The 20955-nt window shown below is 36.7% G+C and overlaps 6 protein-coding genes across 7 annotated transcripts; 3 read left to right on the forward strand and 3 right to left on the reverse strand.

Annotated features, from left to right (window-relative positions):
• Positions 1–1075: 1075 nt before the first annotated feature.
• LOC110862704 lies at positions 1076–3931 on the forward strand. The gene is made up of 9 exons (XM_022111918.2): positions 1076–1477; positions 1591–1761; positions 1835–2149; positions 2237–2456; positions 2546–2841; positions 2917–3039; positions 3134–3343; positions 3432–3646; positions 3715–3931. The coding sequence occupies exons 1-9, from the start codon at positions 1275–1277 to the stop codon at positions 3861–3863; spliced, it is 1902 nt and encodes a 633-aa protein (XP_021967610.1). The 5' UTR covers positions 1076–1274; the 3' UTR covers positions 3864–3931.
• Positions 3932–4186: 255 nt separating this feature from the next.
• LOC110841864 (ran GTPase-activating protein 1) lies at positions 4187–7642 on the forward strand. Its single transcript, XM_022087562.2, has 11 exons — positions 4187–4528; positions 5017–5204; positions 5311–5490; positions 5576–5713; positions 5798–6243; positions 6324–6525; positions 6619–6711; positions 6784–6981; positions 7053–7195; positions 7298–7373; positions 7459–7642. Exons 1-11 carry the CDS (start codon positions 4411–4413, stop codon positions 7480–7482), a joined length of 1806 nt encoding a protein of 601 aa, XP_021943254.1. The 5' UTR covers positions 4187–4410; the 3' UTR covers positions 7483–7642.
• A 3704-nt stretch (positions 7643–11346) lies between these two features.
• LOC110843768 (sodium- and chloride-dependent GABA transporter 2) lies at positions 11347–17937 on the forward strand. The gene is made up of 18 exons (XM_022089804.2): positions 11347–11672; positions 11751–11760; positions 11850–11879; positions 11972–12106; positions 12180–12280; positions 12362–12501; positions 12584–12735; positions 12809–12839; positions 12910–12997; positions 16225–16276; positions 16350–16402; positions 16482–16538; positions 16614–16638; positions 16727–16801; positions 16878–17095; positions 17173–17376; positions 17445–17606; positions 17689–17937. The coding sequence occupies exons 1-18, from the start codon at positions 11541–11543 to the stop codon at positions 17788–17790; spliced, it is 1767 nt and encodes a 588-aa protein (XP_021945496.2). The 5' UTR covers positions 11347–11540; the 3' UTR covers positions 17791–17937.
• LOC110841866 (vicilin-like seed storage protein At2g18540) lies at positions 13167–16063 on the reverse strand. Of its 2 annotated transcripts, XM_022087566.2 has the most exons (6): positions 15738–16063; positions 15476–15668; positions 15228–15389; positions 14996–15137; positions 13707–14917; positions 13167–13621 (listed from the first exon to the last, which is right to left on the reverse strand). In XM_022087566.2, exons 1-5 carry the CDS (start codon positions 15953–15955, stop codon positions 14862–14864), a joined length of 771 nt encoding a protein of 256 aa, XP_021943258.1. In that variant the 5' UTR covers positions 15956–16063; the 3' UTR covers positions 13167–13621; positions 13707–14861. The 2 variants fall into 2 exon arrangements, with proteins under 2 accessions (XP_021943258.1, XP_021943257.1); XM_022087565.2 differs by lacking the exons at positions 14996–15137; positions 15228–15389; positions 15476–15668; positions 15738–16063 and having other exon boundaries at positions 13707–14866.
• On the reverse strand, positions 17848–19852 carry LOC110841865 (metalloendopeptidase OMA1, mitochondrial). Its single transcript, XM_022087563.2, has 7 exons — positions 19390–19852; positions 19159–19298; positions 18907–19089; positions 18720–18827; positions 18445–18648; positions 18150–18335; positions 17848–18069 (listed from the first exon to the last, which is right to left on the reverse strand). Exons 1-7 carry the CDS (start codon positions 19814–19816, stop codon positions 17953–17955), a joined length of 1365 nt encoding a protein of 454 aa, XP_021943255.1. The 5' UTR covers positions 19817–19852; the 3' UTR covers positions 17848–17952.
• LOC110841867 (cytochrome b561 domain-containing protein 1) lies at positions 19812–20793 on the reverse strand. The gene is made up of 2 exons (XM_022087567.2): positions 20561–20793; positions 19812–20465 (listed from the first exon to the last, which is right to left on the reverse strand). Exons 1-2 carry the CDS (start codon positions 20681–20683, stop codon positions 20001–20003), a joined length of 588 nt encoding a protein of 195 aa, XP_021943259.1. The 5' UTR covers positions 20684–20793; the 3' UTR covers positions 19812–20000.
• Between the last annotated feature and the right edge of the window lie 162 nt (positions 20794–20955).

Here is a 20955-nt window from a genome sequence, read left to right on the forward strand (position 1 = left end):
TCATGCATAATTAATTGAAATTCTTCAATAAACATATGCTTACTTTTAGTACCAGTTACCAGCTACTGGAGATTCATACTATCCAATATGAACATATAACACGTAACATCAGTTTAACCTCGTCACATTTTGTGAGGTTATTATGCATGAATTTACTTTGCTGAAAATGTTTCATTGTTTAAATTCTAGAAATCTCTCACGTAGATTTCTTAATAGGCAGAACATGATTCATTGTCTTGGTGCCTTTGATTGTTTTTTTCTGGATGCTGGAGACACTTTTTTTTTTACATATTAATATGCTTGTAGGATAAAGTCAACTACTACAAAGTCTATGAAATACAGGAGAGTCATAAGATCAGTGCAGTCATATTTTACGATATATTTACATAAATCGTATCACAATTGCAATCTTAATCCAACTTCTTTAAGGTCAGCTAAATGAATCAAGGATTTGTTTGTCAGTACTGGCGAGCCATGTAAAAATGCAATATTTGTAACTTATTAGTCATGAAATTCTATGATTATAAGTATTTGACTGGTGAATGATTTTACGTGTTCTGAGTATTATCAAGTGACGTTATGTAATTTCTTAGAAAAATATATCGACGTAGACTTGTTTAAATCATTTAACATTAAATATTAATTTTTAACATGCGGTATTAATGATAAACAGTTAACGTAGAACATGTTAATTTAAAGTTTGTCATTCATCCATTGTGTTATTTTACTAAATTCCTATCCTATTGATTTATATGACTCCGTTAAGGAACTATTGTCGGTTGTAACTTCTTCACTTATTATTAGGATTAAGATAGCACAAAAGTTAAATAGTTGGTCAAGTCACGAGCCATGGTCGGTATTCATTTTCCTACATGCGTCAAGCTTACTTTAGCCATAAGAAACTTTAATATGGCATAATAATATGTTTATTTTTTATTAATTAGCAACTTTTCATGGTTGGCCTATGTTGGAGCTGAATGCCATTTTACTTACTTGTATACATATTCCGTCGTCGTCACAACTTGGTATTTTTATATAATCGTGTTATTCAATATATTCATACATATATGCCTCTGGTCAATGTGTGGGACATCAGTTGAATCATCGATACTTACATATATACATACATCGATTCTGAACTGTGCATGCAATTTGCTGCATTTAAACTTTAATTATTTTAAAAAGCATTAAAGTTTTACATAACATAAGTCTATTTTTTAATAATTGAAAAGAACATAGTTTTCTGGACATTTAGATTAGTACATAAAAACAGAATGTTTAAAAAATCTTTGTTATCTCTTTTAATAAGTGTTGTTATATGCATTAGTCGAGCTCAGTCTCCGATAGAACCTGAACCTACAAAAGCCTTAAAAATTATCAAGTGCTACTCATCGTCAATTGCAGAGGACATAATTTCACTTCCACAAAACTTACTGAAACAAAAAACTAGAAACTCGACTGATGAAATTATTGTTGGGTAAGGTTTATTTTCAAGCACAAACATGTGTACATATTCGCAGAACATAATAATTATAAAACATTTTTTTCAGTGTAGATATAAAATATTTCATTTTTTCAAAATCAACGTAGATTAATTACTAACAAGCTGCAGGTTCTTGAATGTCTCGAAACACTAAACCTGGAAATTATATTGGACCACCAGGAAAATACTTCCCAGTCAAAATTATTGTTCCTTTCAAATGGATACGCAATATATAACCAGACCAACTTTCTTCCTCCAGAAGATTTTTGTTTGGAAAGGTACACAAGCACTAAAATTGTGTATTTTCATAACATAGTTCTTCTCATTCACTGTGCATATTCACCAATACAGAAAATCAGCATCTACTCTGAAATTCAAAATTTGCCTTCCAAGGAAAATCTGTTCGCCTCAATCTCCTTGCATTAGGAAATGCTGCGACATGGATCAAGTACTTGACCTTTCTCAATTTGCTTCCCAGGGAAAACTCATGTGCAAAAGGATGAGTAATAACTCAACAATGTGGTCGCCTCAATTGTACAAAGATGCCTACACAAAAACTAATAGTGTCGTCAAAATGAATTTCATATCCCAAAACCCAAAGTCTTTCTGCAACGGGGATGCAACGTTACTAAGTTTGATGCCATTTGCTTCACAGGATATCTCTCCGTACGAAACATTTTTTATGTGATGCGATAAGTATGTCTTCCCATCATAGCGTGCGTTTTTTAAAGTTTTGTCTCGTGTAAATTTTAGATTTCGGATTTTGGAAGATGGTTCTGTTATAGAGAAAATGGGAAGAAACGCCTGGCTTCCAGTTCCAGGGGATGCAATGTGTGTGGATGGAGCACAAAATCTTCCATTCTCTGATGATGGTGATAAAGTTTCCACTTCCGGTCAATTTGCTGGTGATGAAAAGGCCACTGTGGTGATTGACTGCAGGTCCTTCATGTTTGAAGGGAGAAACGAACGACATGTACGAAACAATAATTTTTGCCATAACACACTGTTAAGATTACTAAGCAAATATGCAAATGTACGTTTTTGTCTGTGTTGTATATATAGGAAAAGTTCGTCGCAATTTACGTCATAGCTTTATTAATTGCTATATTTTTTCTCGTTCTAACCCTGGTGGCGCACATTGTTTTGTGGAGACGACAAACAATTCGTGGTTGGGCTTTGATGGGTTACGTTACCTTTCTTGCCCTAGAATTTGCCTTCCTGATTTTGGCAAGAGTGACCACTTCAAGTGGCGTCATATGCACAATGGCTGCGATCGGGACTCATTTTACTGCACTGGCTACATTCAGCTGGCTGACAACCATGAATTTCGAAATTTCAAAAATTTGGTGGAACTTTCGGTAGTAACTCGTGCAGGACAAATTGACGAATTTCAGTCCAAACTAATAATTGGGTTTGTGTAATTTATTTGGCAGAACAATGAATCCATGCACCACAAAAAAGGACCAGCTAAAAATGTTTATGTTATACGCAACGTTTGCCACCACTATCCCGATTTGCATTGTCACCCTAGGACTAATTTTGGAACGGATTTATGGGTAATTAATTAATAATATTTAAAATGTTATAAAAATATTTACTTTTTCGGTCCTTAATTCAACTACATCTTGTAAACGTATGATATGATATTAGGAGTGATCAATTCAGTGAAGTAATCGTCCCAGAGTATGGAAAATTGCGATGCGGCCTTGGAACATCTGCAGAGTTTCCGTATCTTTTTGGACCAATTTCATTTCTTCTGGGATCAAACCTTGTGTTTTTATTTATTACGCTCTATTACGTATTTAAACACCAAAAAGTTCTGCGATTGAATGGAATGAAGACAAAAATTTTGAGCGACAAGTAAGTTATTTTTAAGTTGTAATAGTTTAATGATACTTTAAATTAAGTCACTTGACGATAACTATCCCCTTGTACTACTTTTGCATAGACTTCGATTTTTCGGCATGTTATTCCTAGTGGCTGGAGTCACTTGGATTTTTGATGTAATTTCATGGGCCACAACACCAAGTAATTCAGCAACTCCGTGGTACTGGATGTTTTTTGACTTTGTAAATATTTTCCAAGCAATTGCAATTTTCCTCATTTTTGTGTGCAATAAAACCACGATGCATCATTTGCAAAAGGAATTTCCAATTTTATCAAGTAAGTATTTATTTACAGACTTTATTTATCCTTAGTGCAATGCAACCAATGTTTGTCCGTTTTTTTAGGGTTTAAATTGTGGTCAACGCCAGACGATGCGAAAAACGTAGTGCATGAGAGGAATATGAAAAATGGAAATGGAGTGGACAGGAAACTTAGTATTACTCAAGTTTTCAGTATAACGGAAAATTTGAAAAATAATCTCGAGCTGAAATAGAATAGCAATAACTATTCATGCAACTAATTGGAATAAATAAAAATATAAATAAAGCTCTTTGAAGTTAATTTGTATTCAATTCCTAATTAAATAATCTGGCCTGAGGAACCATGTCATACATATACAAATACATGTATTCTGCACCAATGAACTTCCATAAGAATATTAAATACCCTGCAAACCAAAACCACTATAAATCGAAGCCAATATTTAAATTAGGTTATTCTAGTTTTTTTATGAAATGACATTAAAATTTAAAGAAATCCAATTCTCTCGTTTGGCCCCAGCGCGAAGGAAGCAGAGCGGACGACCCGGTATCGCGTGTCGTGCAGTGTCGGTTGATCATCATGCCAACAACAATGTGAATTATTCCACCAAACAAGTATTCTTATTTTCTCCGATTTCCGAGTTTTTTTTACACTCCTTCGCTATCTGTGCAAATTCAAATATTACTTTCGACTGCTTCGAAATTTTAAAAAGTCTTCACAAAATCTTGCACTTTTTATATTGATTACTTCGGAGAGTAAGGAAAAACTCTTCTGCAAAGATGTGCACCCCAATTATTGGTCAATTGGTGACGGAAAATTTGGTCCAGGGTTACATTGAAAATGGACTCGGAGTGTCATTTAAAGGCCTCGGAGCCAAGTGGGACACGGAAGAAGATGGTTAGTAATACTTACTTTTTAGTACGTTTATTTCTCAGGATATATTAAACACAAAAAATGATTGTTGATTCAAAAGTTTTGAATCAAAATACAACATATTAATATAATATATATATATATTATCAGGGAATATATTTTTTAACAAAAGTATGCGTACATATTCATAAACACATTCATAAAATACACTTATCCTGAGTTAGAAAAATCCAATGTTGGTGGGTTGGGGAAACCTCTACTTGAATAGGCGTCCGAGATCATCATTCGCCCCTTACAAGATTTTTTTGTAAATAAATTGACCCATCATAAAAAATATAAAATCCTTGTTGACTGGGATTAGCCCTCATAACCGATGCGACAAACGTTGCACTTCAAGTTGATCATTTGAATGAGAAATGACGTTGACATAGGTCCAGTGACAAGTCACAAGTGGCATCCTTCTCCTCAGGGTATATAATTGCTGTAGTATAATTATTACAATTTAATTCCAGTGAAAAACGTCGTATCTAAAATCCGCAGCTGTGAGAACTTAAAGTATTTAGAACTGGAGGGGAATACTTTAGGAGTAGACGCAGCAAAAGCAATCGGGAAAGCGTTGGAGTCAAAACCAGAGTTTGAAGCAGCTTTGTGGCGTGACTTATTTACGAGTCGATTGAAAAACGAAATTCCTCAAGCGATGGTAATGAATTTTTCACTGTAATTTGTTATATGCATTTGTTAATAAGATGAGAGTTAAATACGGTGCAGTCCACTGCTTTGAAATGGAATTATTTTGATTTTTACAGAAATTCCTATTTGCTGGAGTGGATCTTGCGGGTGCACGATTACAATATTTGGATCTTAGTGACAATGCCATTGGACCGCTGGGCATGACAGGGCTTGCACCATTTTTCAAAAGCCAAAGCAGTTTCTCCTTGAAAGTCCTTATTTGCAATAATAATGGACTGGGTCCCCAGGGGGCTGAGGTAAATATTTAGTACTGTTTCTATCGGCTTGTTCACAGTTCCTAAGGATTTGTTAGTTAAATACCAAATGATTTATTTCATTTAGGAATTTTCAAAAGCACTCATAAACTGCAAACATTCTAGTTTGACTCAAGGAGGACAAATTTTCAATTTGAAAACCTTTGTTTGCGGGAGAAATCGAATGCAAAATAAGGGGGCTGTCGCGATTTCCAAGTTTATCAAGGTGCTTATAAAGTGTTTACTTTTGTCATTTAAATAGTGCAAAGAAACAATATAAATATGTACATTATCTTTTTTTGGTGGATAGGAATGTACGACACTTGAAGAAATTCATATGCCTGAAAACAGTGTGTACTGGCAAGGACAGGTTTCTTTGGCTGAAGCTTTTGCTGCTAATCCGAACCTTCGAGTTCTCAACTTGAATGACAACACAATTATTGGAAAGGGAACAAGGAAATTAGCAGAAGCTTTTCAGCAACTTGTTCATCTTGAAGATCTAAATTTGGGAGATTGTCTTTTACGAAGCAGCGGTGCTTTGTTTATTGTTAATACAATAAAAACTCATCAAAACTTGAGAAAACTAGTTTTGGATGGAAATGAGATTACCAAACCAACTGGAGTTCAAATAGCTGAAATACTTCGTACCAGTAAAAGTCTGCGACACTTGAGTCTAAATTCAAATCCTTTTGGAATTACTGGGGCTGTAGTAATTGAGGGCATGTTACGCCAACACTGTGACACTGTCGAAGTTGAGTATGTGTCAAATGAACTATTTGTTAGTAATTAATGTAAACTAATAATTTTTTATTACAATTTTGCAACTGTCTGTTTAGTGACCCAGAGGACAGTGAATATGAGGAAGAAGAAGTACATGAAGAGGAGGAAGCTGACGAGGAAGAGGATGACGATGAAGAAGGTGCAGGTGACAACGAGTCGAAAGAAGACATTGGAGAAGGCGAAGTTATTCACGGTGGTGACGATGATGAAAATTATGAAGACTACGGTGACGATGATTACGAAGAGGAAGAGGATCCCGTAATAACAAATATGAATTACAATATTTAGTTAGTGGAAACTAACTATTTTATGGGTAACAGATAAATTAATAATATGTTTATTCTTCATTAGGTAGAAAATGTGATGCGATTCCTCCAAGAACCATCTCTAGAAAATTATCGTGCAATTCCAGGAGGATTGTCCGAGTACGTGTATGATTTGGAGGTTTGTTCTTAATTTTTATTCTGTGATTGCGCCATTAATACTTAAAACCTTTGTTTATTTGTTTGTTTACAGTACCTCGACATTCCTTCACACGAAATATGCATTCAGGGTGCCGTAGGCATGATCGAATACTATGGAAAAAAATCTGGCACTGTCCCTAAAGAATGTCAAGTAATTTTTAGCAAACTGCTTAATGAGGCTGTAAATTTTGCAAGCGGTGGCACAAATGAGTTTGCCTCCGCACTTTTGGTTCACCTCGGAATTTCTATTGTATGGTTATTTTTTCCACTCTATATCTGTATGACAATAATAATTGTAATAATAATTTTTTCTCTTTTCAGTCCCATATGAATGAATACTACAGAGAAGAAGTCTATCCGGCCATGCTCGATTGTTTAGCATTGTGGCTAATAAATGTCGTGAATGAGAAGGACGTGGAAGTTCCAGACGAAATGCTTGCCTATTTCCATAATTCATTCCAAAAGTAATCAGTTTTTTATATTTCATTTTTTTATGCATGTAATTTACATGATGTAAAACAGCTCTTGTGGGAATTGATAACTAACAACTATTGCATTATGTGTAGTGTTCGTCCGGATCTTTCTGTCAACAAAAGCAAACTATCGAGTCTAATTGATTATGTATTGTGGCGGCGAGCAAAGGTGCAGTTAATATATTACTCGTTTTCAATTTAAACTAATTATATCTAAAAATATCTTACGGTCTCTATTTTATTGTTACTTTCAGAATGCTAATCGATCTCAAAAGTAGTAAAAGGAAAAATTAAAGAACATCATAATTTAAAACTCTATCTAATATTAATTGTGTTATTTGGGATTTTTGAAATTCCAGTAGAATTTTTATCACTGTCAGAAAATTATTATTATAATACACTTGTCAAATAAACGAGAGGTTTAAATGTGACTACAAATGATATAGAATTATAATATTCAGCTTCAGCTTTTATCCACTACTACTTAGAAGACGTCCAGCCGCCACGTTTTACATAATTTGGTGTTATGATAAACTCCGCACACCAATTTCATCAGTCTGATAAAAATTTAAAAGCTTGTGGTGCATGCTTAGTTTTCAAAACATCGGAGGGTCGGATATGCTCGGATATCTTTTTTGTACGCCATAGTCTCAATTTTTCATTTGCCTAAACTACTCGAGTTCCTAAAAAATCATACACTTAAAATTTCATCAACATTTTAGTTGGTCTTGGTTAATGATGAATTTGTCTCTTCGACCAAAATGGTGTACCAATGAATGAACTTTGTGAAAGTCCATCACAAGGGTACATCACATTGCCCAAGAGATTCGATATCTTCATCCTGACGAAGGAAAAGGAAACCACAAGAGAACAAGTTGAAGTTGTGAAAGAAATGCTAAATTTCCGCATTTTATACACGACGAGCCACTCGCCCAAACGCAATACTGTCTGATTTACTCCCAGTATTGGTGGTACAGTAAGGTACAAAGGATAGGACGAAACTAAAATTCAGTATGTAGGACTTTAAACTATTATTTCGGATGATTCATTAAAGATCGTACAAGAAATTAGAACATCGAAGGCTTATGTACACCATCGAGAAGTTTATGACTCACAAAGTGTGCATAGGTCCTTGTGGCTGTCGATAAGCTAAGGCAACTACTTAATATTTACGATCATTTCACGCTTCGTTTAAACATGCAAGCAAGAAATAATCCTAAAGTAAATGATGGTGACCAAGTTGAGACATTTCGTGCTCAAAAAGAGGGTTGAATTATGTGCCGGTGTTGGGTTGCACTTTGGTAAAAATCTACGTATAACATTATGTACATAGTCTCAACTTAAAAAGTGATAGTAGAGTAGACGACCATATTAGGTTAGTTTTAAGGAATTTCAAAATTATTTTTATTCCATTGAAAAGCCAGTTAAATTTCACGTAGAAAACATGTATTAAACTTGAAAATATATTCCTCCTGTGACCATGACTAATTGGTCACGAAAGAGAAAGCTCCATCAAAAATACGCATAGAATTAATGGACAAAGTGTATCATTCCCGGGTCAGAAATTTTTTTGTGACCCAGACGCAAATATGGGGCTCAGAACAGACCTTCTCCTCAATTTTAATCAATATTTGGTGGTAAAGTTGTCTGCGGTTCGAAAATGCCAGGGTCAAACCTAAAGTGCAAATGAAATCAGAAATATGGATTTTAATCCAGTTTTTCACGAGTTTCGATGTAAATGTTACTGTGGACCCCTTAACAAAGGTCGGTGGCTTTTCACCCAATATGGACTAGTTGTGGGGGTGTTCCATCTTCACCAGGACGTTTATCAAATATTTTTTTAAACTCTCTCCTCTCCTTAATCAAGGAAATTGGGCTGTTTTTGCTCAATTCCGCCGATTCCTGCCAAAACCATGAACGGAGTTTGATAATATGACATTTTGACCTCTATTTTGTCATAAGCTAACCCTTAGAATATTTGGCATAAAACGTATTAGTTTTTTTGCTGAAATATGTTTCGGTCGTAAAGAAATTATCATCGGTAAACGGGTTAGTTTTTTTGTTTTTTTACCGTACCGTTTGGGGAGGGAGGTCGATTTTTGTACCCTTGCTTTGGCCTGGGAAATTTGTAGCATGTGACGCTTTCTAATCCAAAAGACCATCATCTTAGGGTCACTTTTCAGTGCTAATCTGATCTCTAAAGTTGAAAGGTCATTTGTTTGGCCAAAGTCTCCGGCGTCGGACAGAGATTTTATGCTATTCTGGTGTTTAAAGCTTCGGACATCACTAAAGTCCTCCATGACCTTGGACAACCGGAACTTTTATGTCATAGATAGACACTGTCTCTGGGATTACTTTAATAGTTTGGGCAACCAGATCGTAGTTGTACTTGGGTTGCTACACTTCATCAAACATTGTGCATTTTTTTCTCGTGCAAAAGGTGAAAAATTATTGCCGCGCGCGTGTAGCTAAGCTTCTCATACTTTTGACCTAGTGATGTCAAGTAAAAGCGGTCAACACCAATGATAGGCACTGAATGTATGCACAAACCGCAATTGACCTTTTAATTTTATGTTGACCGGTTAAAAAACTACGCTCTACTATCACTTCTTATGGTAAGACTATGTACATACATGTTCGTAAAACACACAGATTCTCCAGATAAAGAGCGAAGTATGTAAATACGCAGTCAGTCACACTACCGACTTACACCGAGAGCAGTTAGACAATTTTGAGACTTTCTCAAATGGAGCATGGAGACAGTGAGTCTCAATTTACCTCAACTTCTCTCCAGTTCAAAACATTTCTGTTCTTCGAATCAATGCAATTTTTTAAATCGCCTTTGCTACATACAGATGCATACACACAAAATTCTGTACATAATACTTATTTGCACCCTTGCATAACAAGGATTGTCACTCGGAATATTTTTTTAACTAAATAATCTTGTATAATGCTCTCCTCAACCCTAGTTTACTTTACATTTTCTAGGAAAATGCAACTTAAGATAAAGAACAAGGATTATCAATATCATGTCATCATGTGGGATCGGCAAGCAAAGAAATACGTGGTGATGGTTGGAAACGCATGAGAAATAAAAGGGCAGCAGAGTAAAGGGGAATACATTAGATTTGGTTGATTTATTCTGGCTTTAAAATTTTTAGAAATTCCCAATGTGTGAGAAACTCGAGTAGTTGGAGCTGGTGTTTATCTTTTAATCCCACGCAGTAGTTTGTACAATTAGTTTTACGACTCGAGAACACAATTTATGATTTCTCTTCTGGTCATACTTGATTAAGTCCTTGAAGCTTCGAGAAGGGCCTAATCTAATGTTTTTAGGAATCGGAGATGGCCCCTATGGAAGCTTCAACGACGATTAGTTTATGCCTTTTCTGTGCGTGCTAAGGTTTACCAAACTTTACTGAGTTTGCTGAGTCAACATTTTAAATGTTGTGTATGCACAAAATATATGTAATACGAAGAAATTATCCCAAATCCAATCCTAACTGAACTTTTATGACATTTGTCCGGAGAACACAGTTACGCACAACCAATCTACTAAATAGAAAATTTAAAATGACCCATATTAAATTTGAGGATTGATAAAAACAATGCAAGGATTTCATCACGCTCGAAATCATAACCATCGTCCTTCCCAACAAACAACGACCATTCAGTAATCGAAATCTGGCCAATAAATCTATGCTTGCTGGAAGCTTTTTGTTCTCGTCTTCCTGTCTGTACATTCAAGTATTTTGCATAATGCAAGGTTAAAAATGGTTTAATTATTCACCGAGACAAAGACAATTGAAACATGAAATCTAGTGTAATCTAACCTAATTCGTTGGCTCCATTTTTATGATTTTTTTCAGCCCAGCCCTATTCAATTCCCATTTGTTTTAAGGTTTTAAACCCAGTTCCACTGTAAAAGCTGGCAAGTCGTTGAGAGAAAAAAATGATGCACCCACCATCACGTCTTTCACAATTTGCATCAGCATAAATAGGTTCATCATTAAGTATATATACATATATATAAACATACTTGGTTCTTACATTACACCAAATTCACACATGTGCACCCTGCTACTGGTTAAATTAATGCATTCATTCAATTAAATTCATTTGAGCCAATTGACCACTTCTGCAGACAGACCAAGTTGTTTAAATAAAGATCGCAATCTTAATATATGTATCTACGTGTTGCTCATTAGTCTCACACAACGTTTCTCAAATTCGGATGTTCAGTCCCAAAAAAAACATCGCATTACAACTTGTTGTGACATTTCAAGTTCGTAGTAAATATTAAAATACGATCTACTACTTTTGTACTCAAAAAATGGCAGACATGGCGTCGGATCTAAATCAAACTACCGGTAACCGTCCAGCGAAGTATCGTGAGCGTGAGAAGTGGGATAAAAAGATCGAATTCATTTTATCCACAATTGGATTTGCTGTGGGATTAGGAAACGTAATTTTGGATAAATTGCAAATCATACATATTTCTATGAAATCTTGCTATAAAATTGTAAAACTTTATGTTCAACAGGTGTGGCGATGTATAACAAAAATTACTTATCTATTAACATACTTTAATTTAAAAATAAAAATTAACGAATCCATATTATTATTCCATACATATTCTTAGTTCCATATCTGTGCTACAAAAATGGAGGAGGTACGTTGCCCATGCATTCGATTAAATTATTTGAAATGAAACAAATCACAAATCACAAATCACAAATTGAAATGCAGCTTATTGATCTGCAGGGGCTTTTTTAATTCCATACGTGATTTGTGTGGTTATTGGAGGAATCCCCATGTTTTTCCTTGAGGTGGCACTAGGTCAATTTACAAGTGAAGGAGGCATCTCTGTCTGGCCTAAAATTTCACCACTATTCACCGGTCTGTAAAAATATATTTATGGCGTTTGGAGTAATTTGCATACGGGTTTCACATGAAATATATTCATATGTAGGAATTGGCTACGCGACAACAATAATTTGCTTCCTTCTCAATGTGTACTACATTGTGATCTTGGCATGGGCTGTCCACTTCTTTTTTGCATCATTCACCACCGTATGTCTATTGTTGGACGCATAATAATGATGATTAATGGGCTGGTGTAATAAAGCACGAATAATTATATTTTGACTGGAGGACCTTCCGTGGGCATCGTGCAACCACGAATGGAACACTCCAGCCTGTTTTGACATGTCCAAAATCCATGAAAATGGATCTGAAAGTTTAATTGGTGGAACAGCCGGATCGATCAAAGATGCCAGCGTCGAATATTGGGAGTGAGGAAATCTCAAGAATTCAACCGTTTAAATCAAGTTTCAACCTTTTTGTCAAAATGACACTTTTTTTTAAATATTTCAGACACCGAGTCCTTGGCATCAGTTCAGGAATTGATGAAGTAGGGTCAATTCGATGGGAGCTAGCAGGATGTCTCCTCTTGGCGTGGATATTGGTTTATTTCTGCATTTGGAAAGGAGTAAAAGAATCCACGGGAAAAGTCGTTTACTTTACAGGTAAATTAGTCTTATTTGATTGCGAAAAAGCAAAATTATTTATGCATGTATTATTGTTATTATCATGCACTAGCTACGTTTCCCTATGTGATGATGACAATTTTGTAAGTAGAAATTGTAATAATGATTGATAACTTGGTGCATAAAATCATGAAGGTTATGTTTTAACTTGAGGTTTTTTCGTGGAATTACCTTACCTGGGGCTTTCACCGGAATACAGTATTATCTCACACCTGATTTTTCCGTTTTGTGGAAGGGTCAAGTCAGTATTCAAGCTTTTAAACATCATTTGTACAAAATAACTAAAGTTTATTTTTAAATTGTCAAATTATGTGGATACTTAAGTAATTATATATTATATAATTATTATTATCCACATAACTTACAATGGACGATTGAACACATAGTTTGGTTCATGAGGCTTGCGGATGTCATGGAGTTGAAACAAACGAATTTATTATTGTAAGCAACATAAGTAATTGTCACAGTTTTCCGTTTTTTTTTTAAAATTCATAACATAACGATTCACATATTTTTAGGACGTGTGCTAATTAGTCGTCGATTAATAAGTGGTTTCTGGTTCCTTCCGTGGTAGTTCAATTTCAACATTCTTAATGGTTCGCCATTTATTGTGGGGTCTCCCTCTGTTGGGCAGCCAGCGTTCTTTTAGGGCGGACTCTGGGATCTTATAGGGGAGTGTGGTCACTTCTTCTAGTGTGGCACGATGTGGAGGAAATTGATCCACGCTATCTGGCACCAACACGAACAGAGGGATTTTGTCCCTAACATACTGTTCGGCTTTTCGTCGTAGGTGTGGGGGAGGAGTTGTACACGGTCCGACTAGGTGCTGAGTGCCTTTCTTGGTGTTGCTGAACGTGCAGTAATGCTGTATCAAAGTAACATAATAAAGTTTCATCATGCCATTCATCAATCTTGTTACTCTATTTGATATGTATATACATGTTTATTACCATAATGAATCCCTCTCCCGTTTCCGCAGTACTCATATCGTCGCAAAGTATCGGCAACATTTCGAGACAGTAACTTAATGATTGATGAAGGTACCAAAAAATTTGGCTATCTTTCGAGAAGTGGGAGCATCGCATGGAGAATTCAGAGAACGAGAGCCACTTCCCTGGATAAAGTCGGAGTGTTTTTATTGTCCTTAATAGGTCTGACCACGGCAAAAGTCCTTTTTGATACGACGAAATGTCAGCCGTAGTCTGGAAAACGCCTGCTTAATAGAGAATGGGAATTCCTCCTTTAGCACGTGCAGTTTCATAAAATGAACGATGGTTAATTGACATTCGTAACTTTCTTTCCGGTTTAGACTCATTGACACGATCTGCAGCCTTCTTCTTGTCAGACTCATTATACTTGCGCATACTTCTTAGCCGGACTGATAGACGTGTTCTTCCTTGTGCATCCAGGATGTGGTACCCTAAGTCTAGGGCGAAGAATATTTCAGTCTTAAAACCCGGAGAGTGTTGTCGCATGTAGTTTTGAAGAGTAGGGTAGTCTTGCACATTTAGACCCAACCAATTCATAAACTCTTGTCGTCCACGAACTTTTGTATCGTCTTCGCAAGCTGCAGTTTGTGTACTTGACAACGGGGTGATGGGGTGGTTGTTGGGTACCGTTTTCAAGGCTAAACGATCTGGAGCGGTTGTGTTACCAGATGCAGGTCGGCACAAATTATCCTCCATGGAGGAAGTTGATCCGTCCCCCTTGCGTGCATTCATCCAACGGGATCTCCGTTCTAAGAACTCTCTCGAAAACTCCTTTGCTTCCTTCCCATCGCCAAGATACGAGCGAACATAGTCTCCCACCTCGTAGGGAGATTCAACCTCTTTGAGGAAGGACACGAATGTGGGGATGTCCACGGAACCGAAAGAAATGGCCTGAATTCTATCCGAGCACCAGCGAGTAAACTCATCAGCGGCCTGCTGTGTCATCTTTGGTCTGTTGCCTCCACCTTTCTGATTCGTAGCGGTGCCGTCTTGTTGAACAGGAAATAGCTTCATAAATGAGTCATCCGAAATTTCTTTGGTCTTTTTCCGACGGCTGGTCCACGATTGTTGTTATTGCTTGAAGAAGAAGAGGAACGGGCAGAAGAGGGGAGAGGATTATTGCTTCCTTTCAGTTTCGACGCCATCGAGGCCATAGTCATCCCATACTCCACCTAAGAACACGTGTCACACAAATATTTATGTATCCTGATGATTATTATTGTACACAATCAATTACAAAAAAAAATTACCATTCACTTTCTTGGCACCACCCCCACTGCTGCTACTACCCCCAGTACCAGCAAGAGGAGGTAATTCTTTTTGTTGAAATTCTGCTTCCTCTTGTTGGTTCCGCATTATTTCTTGTTGCTGCTTCTGGAGTAAATACTGTTCCTACAAATTAACGAAACAATTTAATACCTTATTAAAATTCTTGATCAATAAATAAGCACTCAAATCATTCATAATGTGTGTTGGTAATACCTCGCGAATTTTCCGTTGTTTCTCTTCCTCCATTCGTTGCTGGTTTTCAAGGCGTTTACGTTCATGCTCGATCCTCTGTTTATCTTCTAACTGTTTACGCTCTTCCTCCTCGAGTCTTTTGCGCTCCGTTTCGTCCTCCTCTTTTCGACGACGTAATTCTTGCTGCAATTGTGGGAATACAAATCAAACTCAACAATCCACTTAATACCAATTTTGAACAATTTAAAACAATTTTTTTTAGTTCTTACCAATTTCGCCATTTGTTCCCTATACTCCCACGGGGTCTGGGTTGGCTGAGCGGCACCCCATTGCTTTTGGACTTGAGGCGTCTGTTGGTGCTGTTGAACTGAAGAATTACCAGTATGTCCCCATGGACTTATCACATCAGGAGGCTTACTGGGTGTGGAAGACAACATAGCTTTACGCGCACGTTTTGCTTCACTACAAAAGTTGAATATTTTGCAGATATTAGTTATAAAAAAACTTGTAACGTGCAAATATGGACTTTACCTTTCAATACTCGCAAGTTTGTTCTCCAACCAATGCTCCCAACGTCTTTGAAACTGAACATTATTCTTGTTGTTCCTAAATTGAGTTTGGGCTACTGAATGCTCAGAGGAGCTACAAAACTGGGCCCACCTTAGTTCAAATTCATCATCCTTTAACCGATGATTTCGTGTCCATGCATAACTCTTTGGGTCGGACACTTTTTTAATTTTAGGTGGCATTTTGATAACTAAAACTTTCTGCTTTTATTTTCGTCCCAACTGTTGCAAAATGTAGTGTTGTGCTGGTTGCACAGCAAACCTGGACCAACGACAAGAGTTTGAACTTCGCTGTTCTTGCCAAACACAAGAGAAAGTTGTACTTGTCTCACCGTTCTCAATAACTTTTCCAGCTTCCCTCTTTTTCTTATTCAATTAAGATTTGCCAGTAACTGGTAACAAAGAAAATTGCGCAAAATATTTGTGTGAAAAATTTTTTTTTGCAAAAAAAGGTATGGATCGATGCGGGCACACAGATCTTCTTCAGTTATGCTGTGGCATTGGGTGTGTACCCCAAATTATCTTTCTTTGTTCCCATCCTTTATTTCCTGATATGCAAAAAAATTGAATTTTATAGGATGCATGACTGCTCTTGGATCGTACAACAAGTTTAATCATAATTTCATTAAGGTGGGCATCTATCTAAATACATATATATGTACATGTTTTATATTAATATCATGTTATGTACTTGAAATTATTTCAATAGGATTGCACGTTTGTAGCTTGTGTGAATTCTGGGACAAGCTTCTTTTCTGGATTCGTGGTATATTATTTGAATATTAAAAGTAGTGAAAAAATACATAATGCATTTTACACCGGTAAAAATTATATATTATAGGTGTTCTCGGTACTTGGTTTCATGGGTAAGCTTTATCCTTGAATGCATAACCCATAAGCGGCGTATGAGAAATGATGATCATGCCTTCGTGGTCATCATTTATTTATTTGCAGCCAACCAGCAAAACACGGACATTTCTAAAGTGGCCGAGAGTGGTCCAGGCTTGGTGTTTATCGCTTATCCGAAAGGTGCTAACATTAAATTTTAATTACTGTAGATTGGACAGTGCAGATTTATTTGACATTTAAAAAATGTACTTGATAGCGTTAGCGCAAATGCCTTGGGCGCCCTTGTGGTCAGTCTTATTTTTCTTCATGATTATCCTCCTCGGTCTCAACTCCCAGTTTGTCGGGGTCGAAGGATTCGTCACGGCGGTCGTTGACGTTGTTCCACACATTCTGAGAGTGGGGAAGCGAAGGGAAGTTTTCATAGCTGGGGTTTCCTCTATTTCGTTCCTTATTGGGTTGAGCATGGTCACCAACGTACTGTCACTTTAATGCTATGATTTTTAATTAAATTTCCAATAGACACAGCATTACAATTTGGTTATGAATTGCAGGGAGGAATGTATGTATTTCAAATATTCGACTACTACTCTGCTAGCGGCATGACGCTATTATGGGTGTGTTTCTGCGAGTGTATTGCTGTAGCGTGGTTCTACGACGTGGGAAGGTTTTCGACAAATATAAAATCCATGGTGGGATTCAGACCCAACATTTTCCTTGCAATTTCATGGTCATATTTGACACCGATCCTCACAATGGTACATATTTTATGAAGATCCCTCTTGGCCTGTTAATCTTTTTACTTAAAAATTGAATTTAAAAACAGGCAATCCTTCTTTACTCCATAATACAATATGAACCCTTGGCCTACAATAAGAAGTACGAATACCCGGTTTATGCACAAGTATTTGGCTGGGCTTTAGCACTCTCCTCAATGCTAATGATTCCTATTCACTTCATTTACTATCACACTAAAACTAAACTTGAGGTAAATAAAACCACAATCTGTAATGTATCATTAAATCTCAAGTCCAGGGTACTTAATACTTGTGCATCATTATTGTTCTTAGACTGCCAAGGAATCTGATCACCCACACGATCGGAAATATTCAAGAGCACCACCCAGGGACAAGGATGAGATTGATATGGAATTAGAAAATGGTCTCCCATAAAACTATTTGAAAACATGATAAGTAAATATATATAATTATTAAAAGTTTACCTGCTAATAATTTGAAATATTTATAATCATTTTATTATACGTATTAATATAAGTATCTTGCTTTTATTAAAGCTTTAAACACTAATTTATAAATGTAGATTTCTTTGGATGATTAATGAATTTTTACAGGCATCAATAGCCCTTCATGTGGATGTTTTTTGTGTTCCTTGAGTTTCTGTTCATATCTTAGTATTTCTGATTTTGGGTCGTAGAACGGCAATCTTGGGCACTATAAAAATTAGACAAATGCACATTTTTCTTCCTCAGTTTGGAGAATTGTATAAAAAGACCATAGCATAGTACACATACAGAGCACTTTTCCCGGACCCCTAGAGCTGATGGGAGCAATTCTTCCAGTTGAGCTTGTCTCTTATCATGACTTGGATGGGTGGATAACCATTCTAGTTGAAGTTCTTCCATGCCATGCCCATGAATCGTCCCAATTAGCGACATTTTCTCCCACAACATTAGACAATGACGGACATCGAAACACGCCTGCAAGAATTAAGGAGTAATTGTACATTCCACATGTATTTAATGTCTTCTGTCGACCAACAACTGATATAATTTCTGTCCGTGACTCGGTGTCGGTATATAAAAATACCTTTGCAGCGAGAATAAGTCCCACTTGGTCTGCTTCATGTTCAATAAATCGGCTGTGTGGTAGTTCCATGACCAGTGTTGTGACTGTGGAAGTTATAAAGTGGCTAAAGCCAGCAATAAAATCTGTTGGCAGGAGTGCCCACAAAGCAGCAAGAGGGATAACCATAAGCATATCCAGGAAATGAAGAAAACTCGCTTTCTCTGCCTTTATAAAAATTACAAGGTTAGACCGCTATGCATGTCTTGAATTTCTAATTAACTTAGTCTTCGCCTTACCCCATGACCCATTACGGCGTGAGCCATTTCATGACCTAGTATAATTCCAAGTTCATCGTCAGATTCGCATAATTTTAAAAGGCCAGTAAATACAAATATACTTCCGCACTGCAATTATTAAAATAAATTGAATGAACAATATTATGTACATAGATTATTTTTGTTCAAGTTTTGAATAATGAACTACAGGTAAAACAAAGGCGTTTGCTTGATGATCTTCATCCACGACCGTTATGCTCCATTCTTTGTCTCGTATCTGAGGCAGATCTTGGTTGGCTTTAAGTAATCTTTGGGCGACTTGAACTACTCTTCGATATGACGCAAGCTTCAAGGTAGCTGGCACGACCTTGTCTTTGTATAGCTGAAGCATCTGTAGAGAAAGTTAGATTTTCACTCTGTCCATTTCGATTATGCAGCAGTTGTAACAAATTTCCCTTACAAGTTCAAGCTCATATTTCGACATTTCATTAAATTGTTCGTCGTTAAAGGCGAGAAAGCGTTTCCTTTTCGTGAAGGGAGTTTCATAAACATGACTCTCGTAGTAAACGAATGACCCAAACGCTAAAGCACCAAGAATGCCTGCAATTAAAAAAAACAATTCTTGTACTCGACGCACCTATGCAATTAGTACTACGCTACATGAAAATATGAACACGTTAGAATTTATTACTGGACAATAAGTAACGATTTTTTCCAACTTTCTGAGTATATTTGGACCTCTCTTCTGGTGGGAGTTTACGCCACCAAATTCTAAAAGTACGACCCAGGAACATTGCTCCGAGTTTCCCGACTCGCGACAGTACGACCAAAATAATGGGAGGAATAGCTTCTCGGGATGCAGATGTTTTGAACCATCGTCTTCTACTATTATCATTGGTTATTATCTGGCGAAAAACTTTCACATTTTGTATTGCATTTGATTGATGGACGAATTGGTTTGGACATCTTGATGATGAAAGAGCACTAAAATTTTTAGCAAGCGTCGTTCGCTTTACTAGGTGGGCACCATTGCCTTCACTGATTAATGTCCAAATAAATTTGGTGGGGTAAGTGCAAGATGATGATAGAATTTTCGATTTGATAAAGTTGAAATTCATTTTGCTTGATTTTATAGTATTTATTTATTTGTCTTGATAGGTCAACCTCATGTGAAATATATAAAAACGGTGAACACTGATTAAATTTTTCTATTAGCATATAAGTCTGATCATGAAGGCGAGCACTAGTAATAATAATACTAGATATTATAGAGAGCCAATCAATAGTCAAATTTTAATATTTTTAGAAGAAAGTAGTCTTCAAAGTGTAAACCAACGGATAGCCAACCACGGTGGCCAGCATGTACCACAAAGTAACGTTTGTCACGGCTTGGAACCAGACGGAGAACAAGGCGAGGAACACGGTCAGGGTGAGCCCAGTCAAGGACACGGCCCCTGAAAGACGGTGACCCCGCTTGACCAACTTGGGCTGAATCGAGGGAACTTTCCTTGAAATGGCAACGGAAAAGTTTGCAAAGTTGCCTCCAAATGCTGTAAGCACGAGAAATGTGATAGTAATGATTCCGATTAGCCCATGCCACGACACGAAATGAGGTTTTCCAGAGCTTTCCTTATTTCGATAAATTGCTAAAAAACCGAATATAGCCAAAGTTAAACCGGAAGCCTGAAGTGCCCAGTGAAGTCCAATTCTTGTCCATCCAGGACGAGGTTTTCGGAAGAAAATCACCCCGACAGTCAAAAGAACCCACTATAAACCATACAGCAAAATCTATGAATGAGCTAGTCTGCATAAATGATCAACAGGTGGTCGGATTTAGTATTTAGTTAGTTATCGATACTTACAGCAAGAACCATGAAGGTTGGGTGCCAAGAGAAAGGCGAACTTCCGGGATCAGCGGAGATGATCACGTAGGTGGCGAATCCAATAAGTATGGCATATGCCATCAGTTCATTCGAAAATGACATTTTAAATTCAATGCAAAATCACCGGCCTGTCTGACTGGAAAAGGGTTGAAGAATGATCTTCAAGGTTGTGCGTTACAATGAGCAGGAGGGTGATGGTTTGTTGTATGCTTATTGTATACCATTGGTGTTATATCCAACTCTATGAAGCCTAGGATATATTCTTTCCTGGAAATACTGCTCTAGCTGGAAAGTTTGATTCGTATTAATTAGTGAGGAGAATTTAAATGAAAGAGCTTTTAACAACTCCCATTATTTTTACAATGTAATGCAAG

The sequence above is a fragment of the Folsomia candida genome, unplaced genomic scaffold (genome assembly GCF_002217175.1).
Source record: "Folsomia candida strain VU population unplaced genomic scaffold, ASM221717v1 Fcan01_Sc001, whole genome shotgun sequence".
Taxonomy (NCBI): Eukaryota; Metazoa; Arthropoda; class Collembola; order Entomobryomorpha; family Isotomidae; genus Folsomia; species Folsomia candida.

Excerpts from the sequence above, each read along its gene's own strand:
- LOC110841867 (XM_022087567.2), bottom strand. The coding sequence starts at position 20,683 with ATGTCATTTTCGAATGAACTGATGGCATATGCCATACTTATTGGATTC. Across the intron at positions 20,466-20,560 it reads CAACCTTCATGGTTCTTGCT|TGGGTTCTTTTGACTGTCGG; the intron begins GTAAGTATCGAT and ends TATGGTTTATAG.
- LOC110841865 (XM_022087563.2), bottom strand. The coding sequence starts at position 19,816 with ATGAATTTCAACTTTATCAAATCGAAAATTCTATCATCATCTTGCACT. Across the intron at positions 18,649-18,719 it reads ACGCCGTAATGGGTCATGGG|GCAGAGAAAGCGAGTTTTCT; the intron begins GTAAGGCGAAGA and ends ATTTTTATAAAG. Across the intron at positions 18,336-18,444 it reads GACTTATTCTCGCTGCAAAG|GCGTGTTTCGATGTCCGTCA; the intron begins GTATTTTTATAT and ends TAATTCTTGCAG.
- LOC110843768 (XM_022089804.2), top strand. The coding sequence starts at position 11,541 with ATGGCAGACATGGCGTCGGATCTAAATCAAACTACCGGTAACCGTCCA. Across the intron at positions 12,736-12,808 it reads AAAAGTCGTTTACTTTACAG|CTACGTTTCCCTATGTGATG; the intron begins GTAAATTAGTCT and ends ATCATGCACTAG. Across the intron at positions 12,998-16,224 it reads CCGTTTTGTGGAAGGGTCAA|GTATGGATCGATGCGGGCAC; the intron begins GTCAGTATTCAA and ends TTGCAAAAAAAG.
- LOC110862704 (XM_022111918.2), top strand. The coding sequence starts at position 1,275 with ATGTTTAAAAAATCTTTGTTATCTCTTTTAATAAGTGTTGTTATATGC. Across the intron at positions 2,150-2,236 it reads GCTTCACAGGATATCTCTCC|ATTTCGGATTTTGGAAGATG; the intron begins GTACGAAACATT and ends TGTAAATTTTAG. Across the intron at positions 2,842-2,916 it reads AAAATTTGGTGGAACTTTCG|AACAATGAATCCATGCACCA; the intron begins GTAGTAACTCGT and ends TTTATTTGGCAG.
- LOC110841864 (XM_022087562.2), top strand. The coding sequence starts at position 4,411 with ATGTGCACCCCAATTATTGGTCAATTGGTGACGGAAAATTTGGTCCAG. Across the intron at positions 4,529-5,016 it reads GTGGGACACGGAAGAAGATG|TGAAAAACGTCGTATCTAAA; the intron begins GTTAGTAATACT and ends ATTTAATTCCAG. Across the intron at positions 7,374-7,458 it reads TATTGTGGCGGCGAGCAAAG|AATGCTAATCGATCTCAAAA; the intron begins GTGCAGTTAATA and ends TGTTACTTTCAG.
- LOC110841866 (XM_022087565.2), bottom strand. The coding sequence starts at position 14,759 with ATGAAGCTATTTCCTGTTCAACAAGACGGCACCGCTACGAATCAGAAA.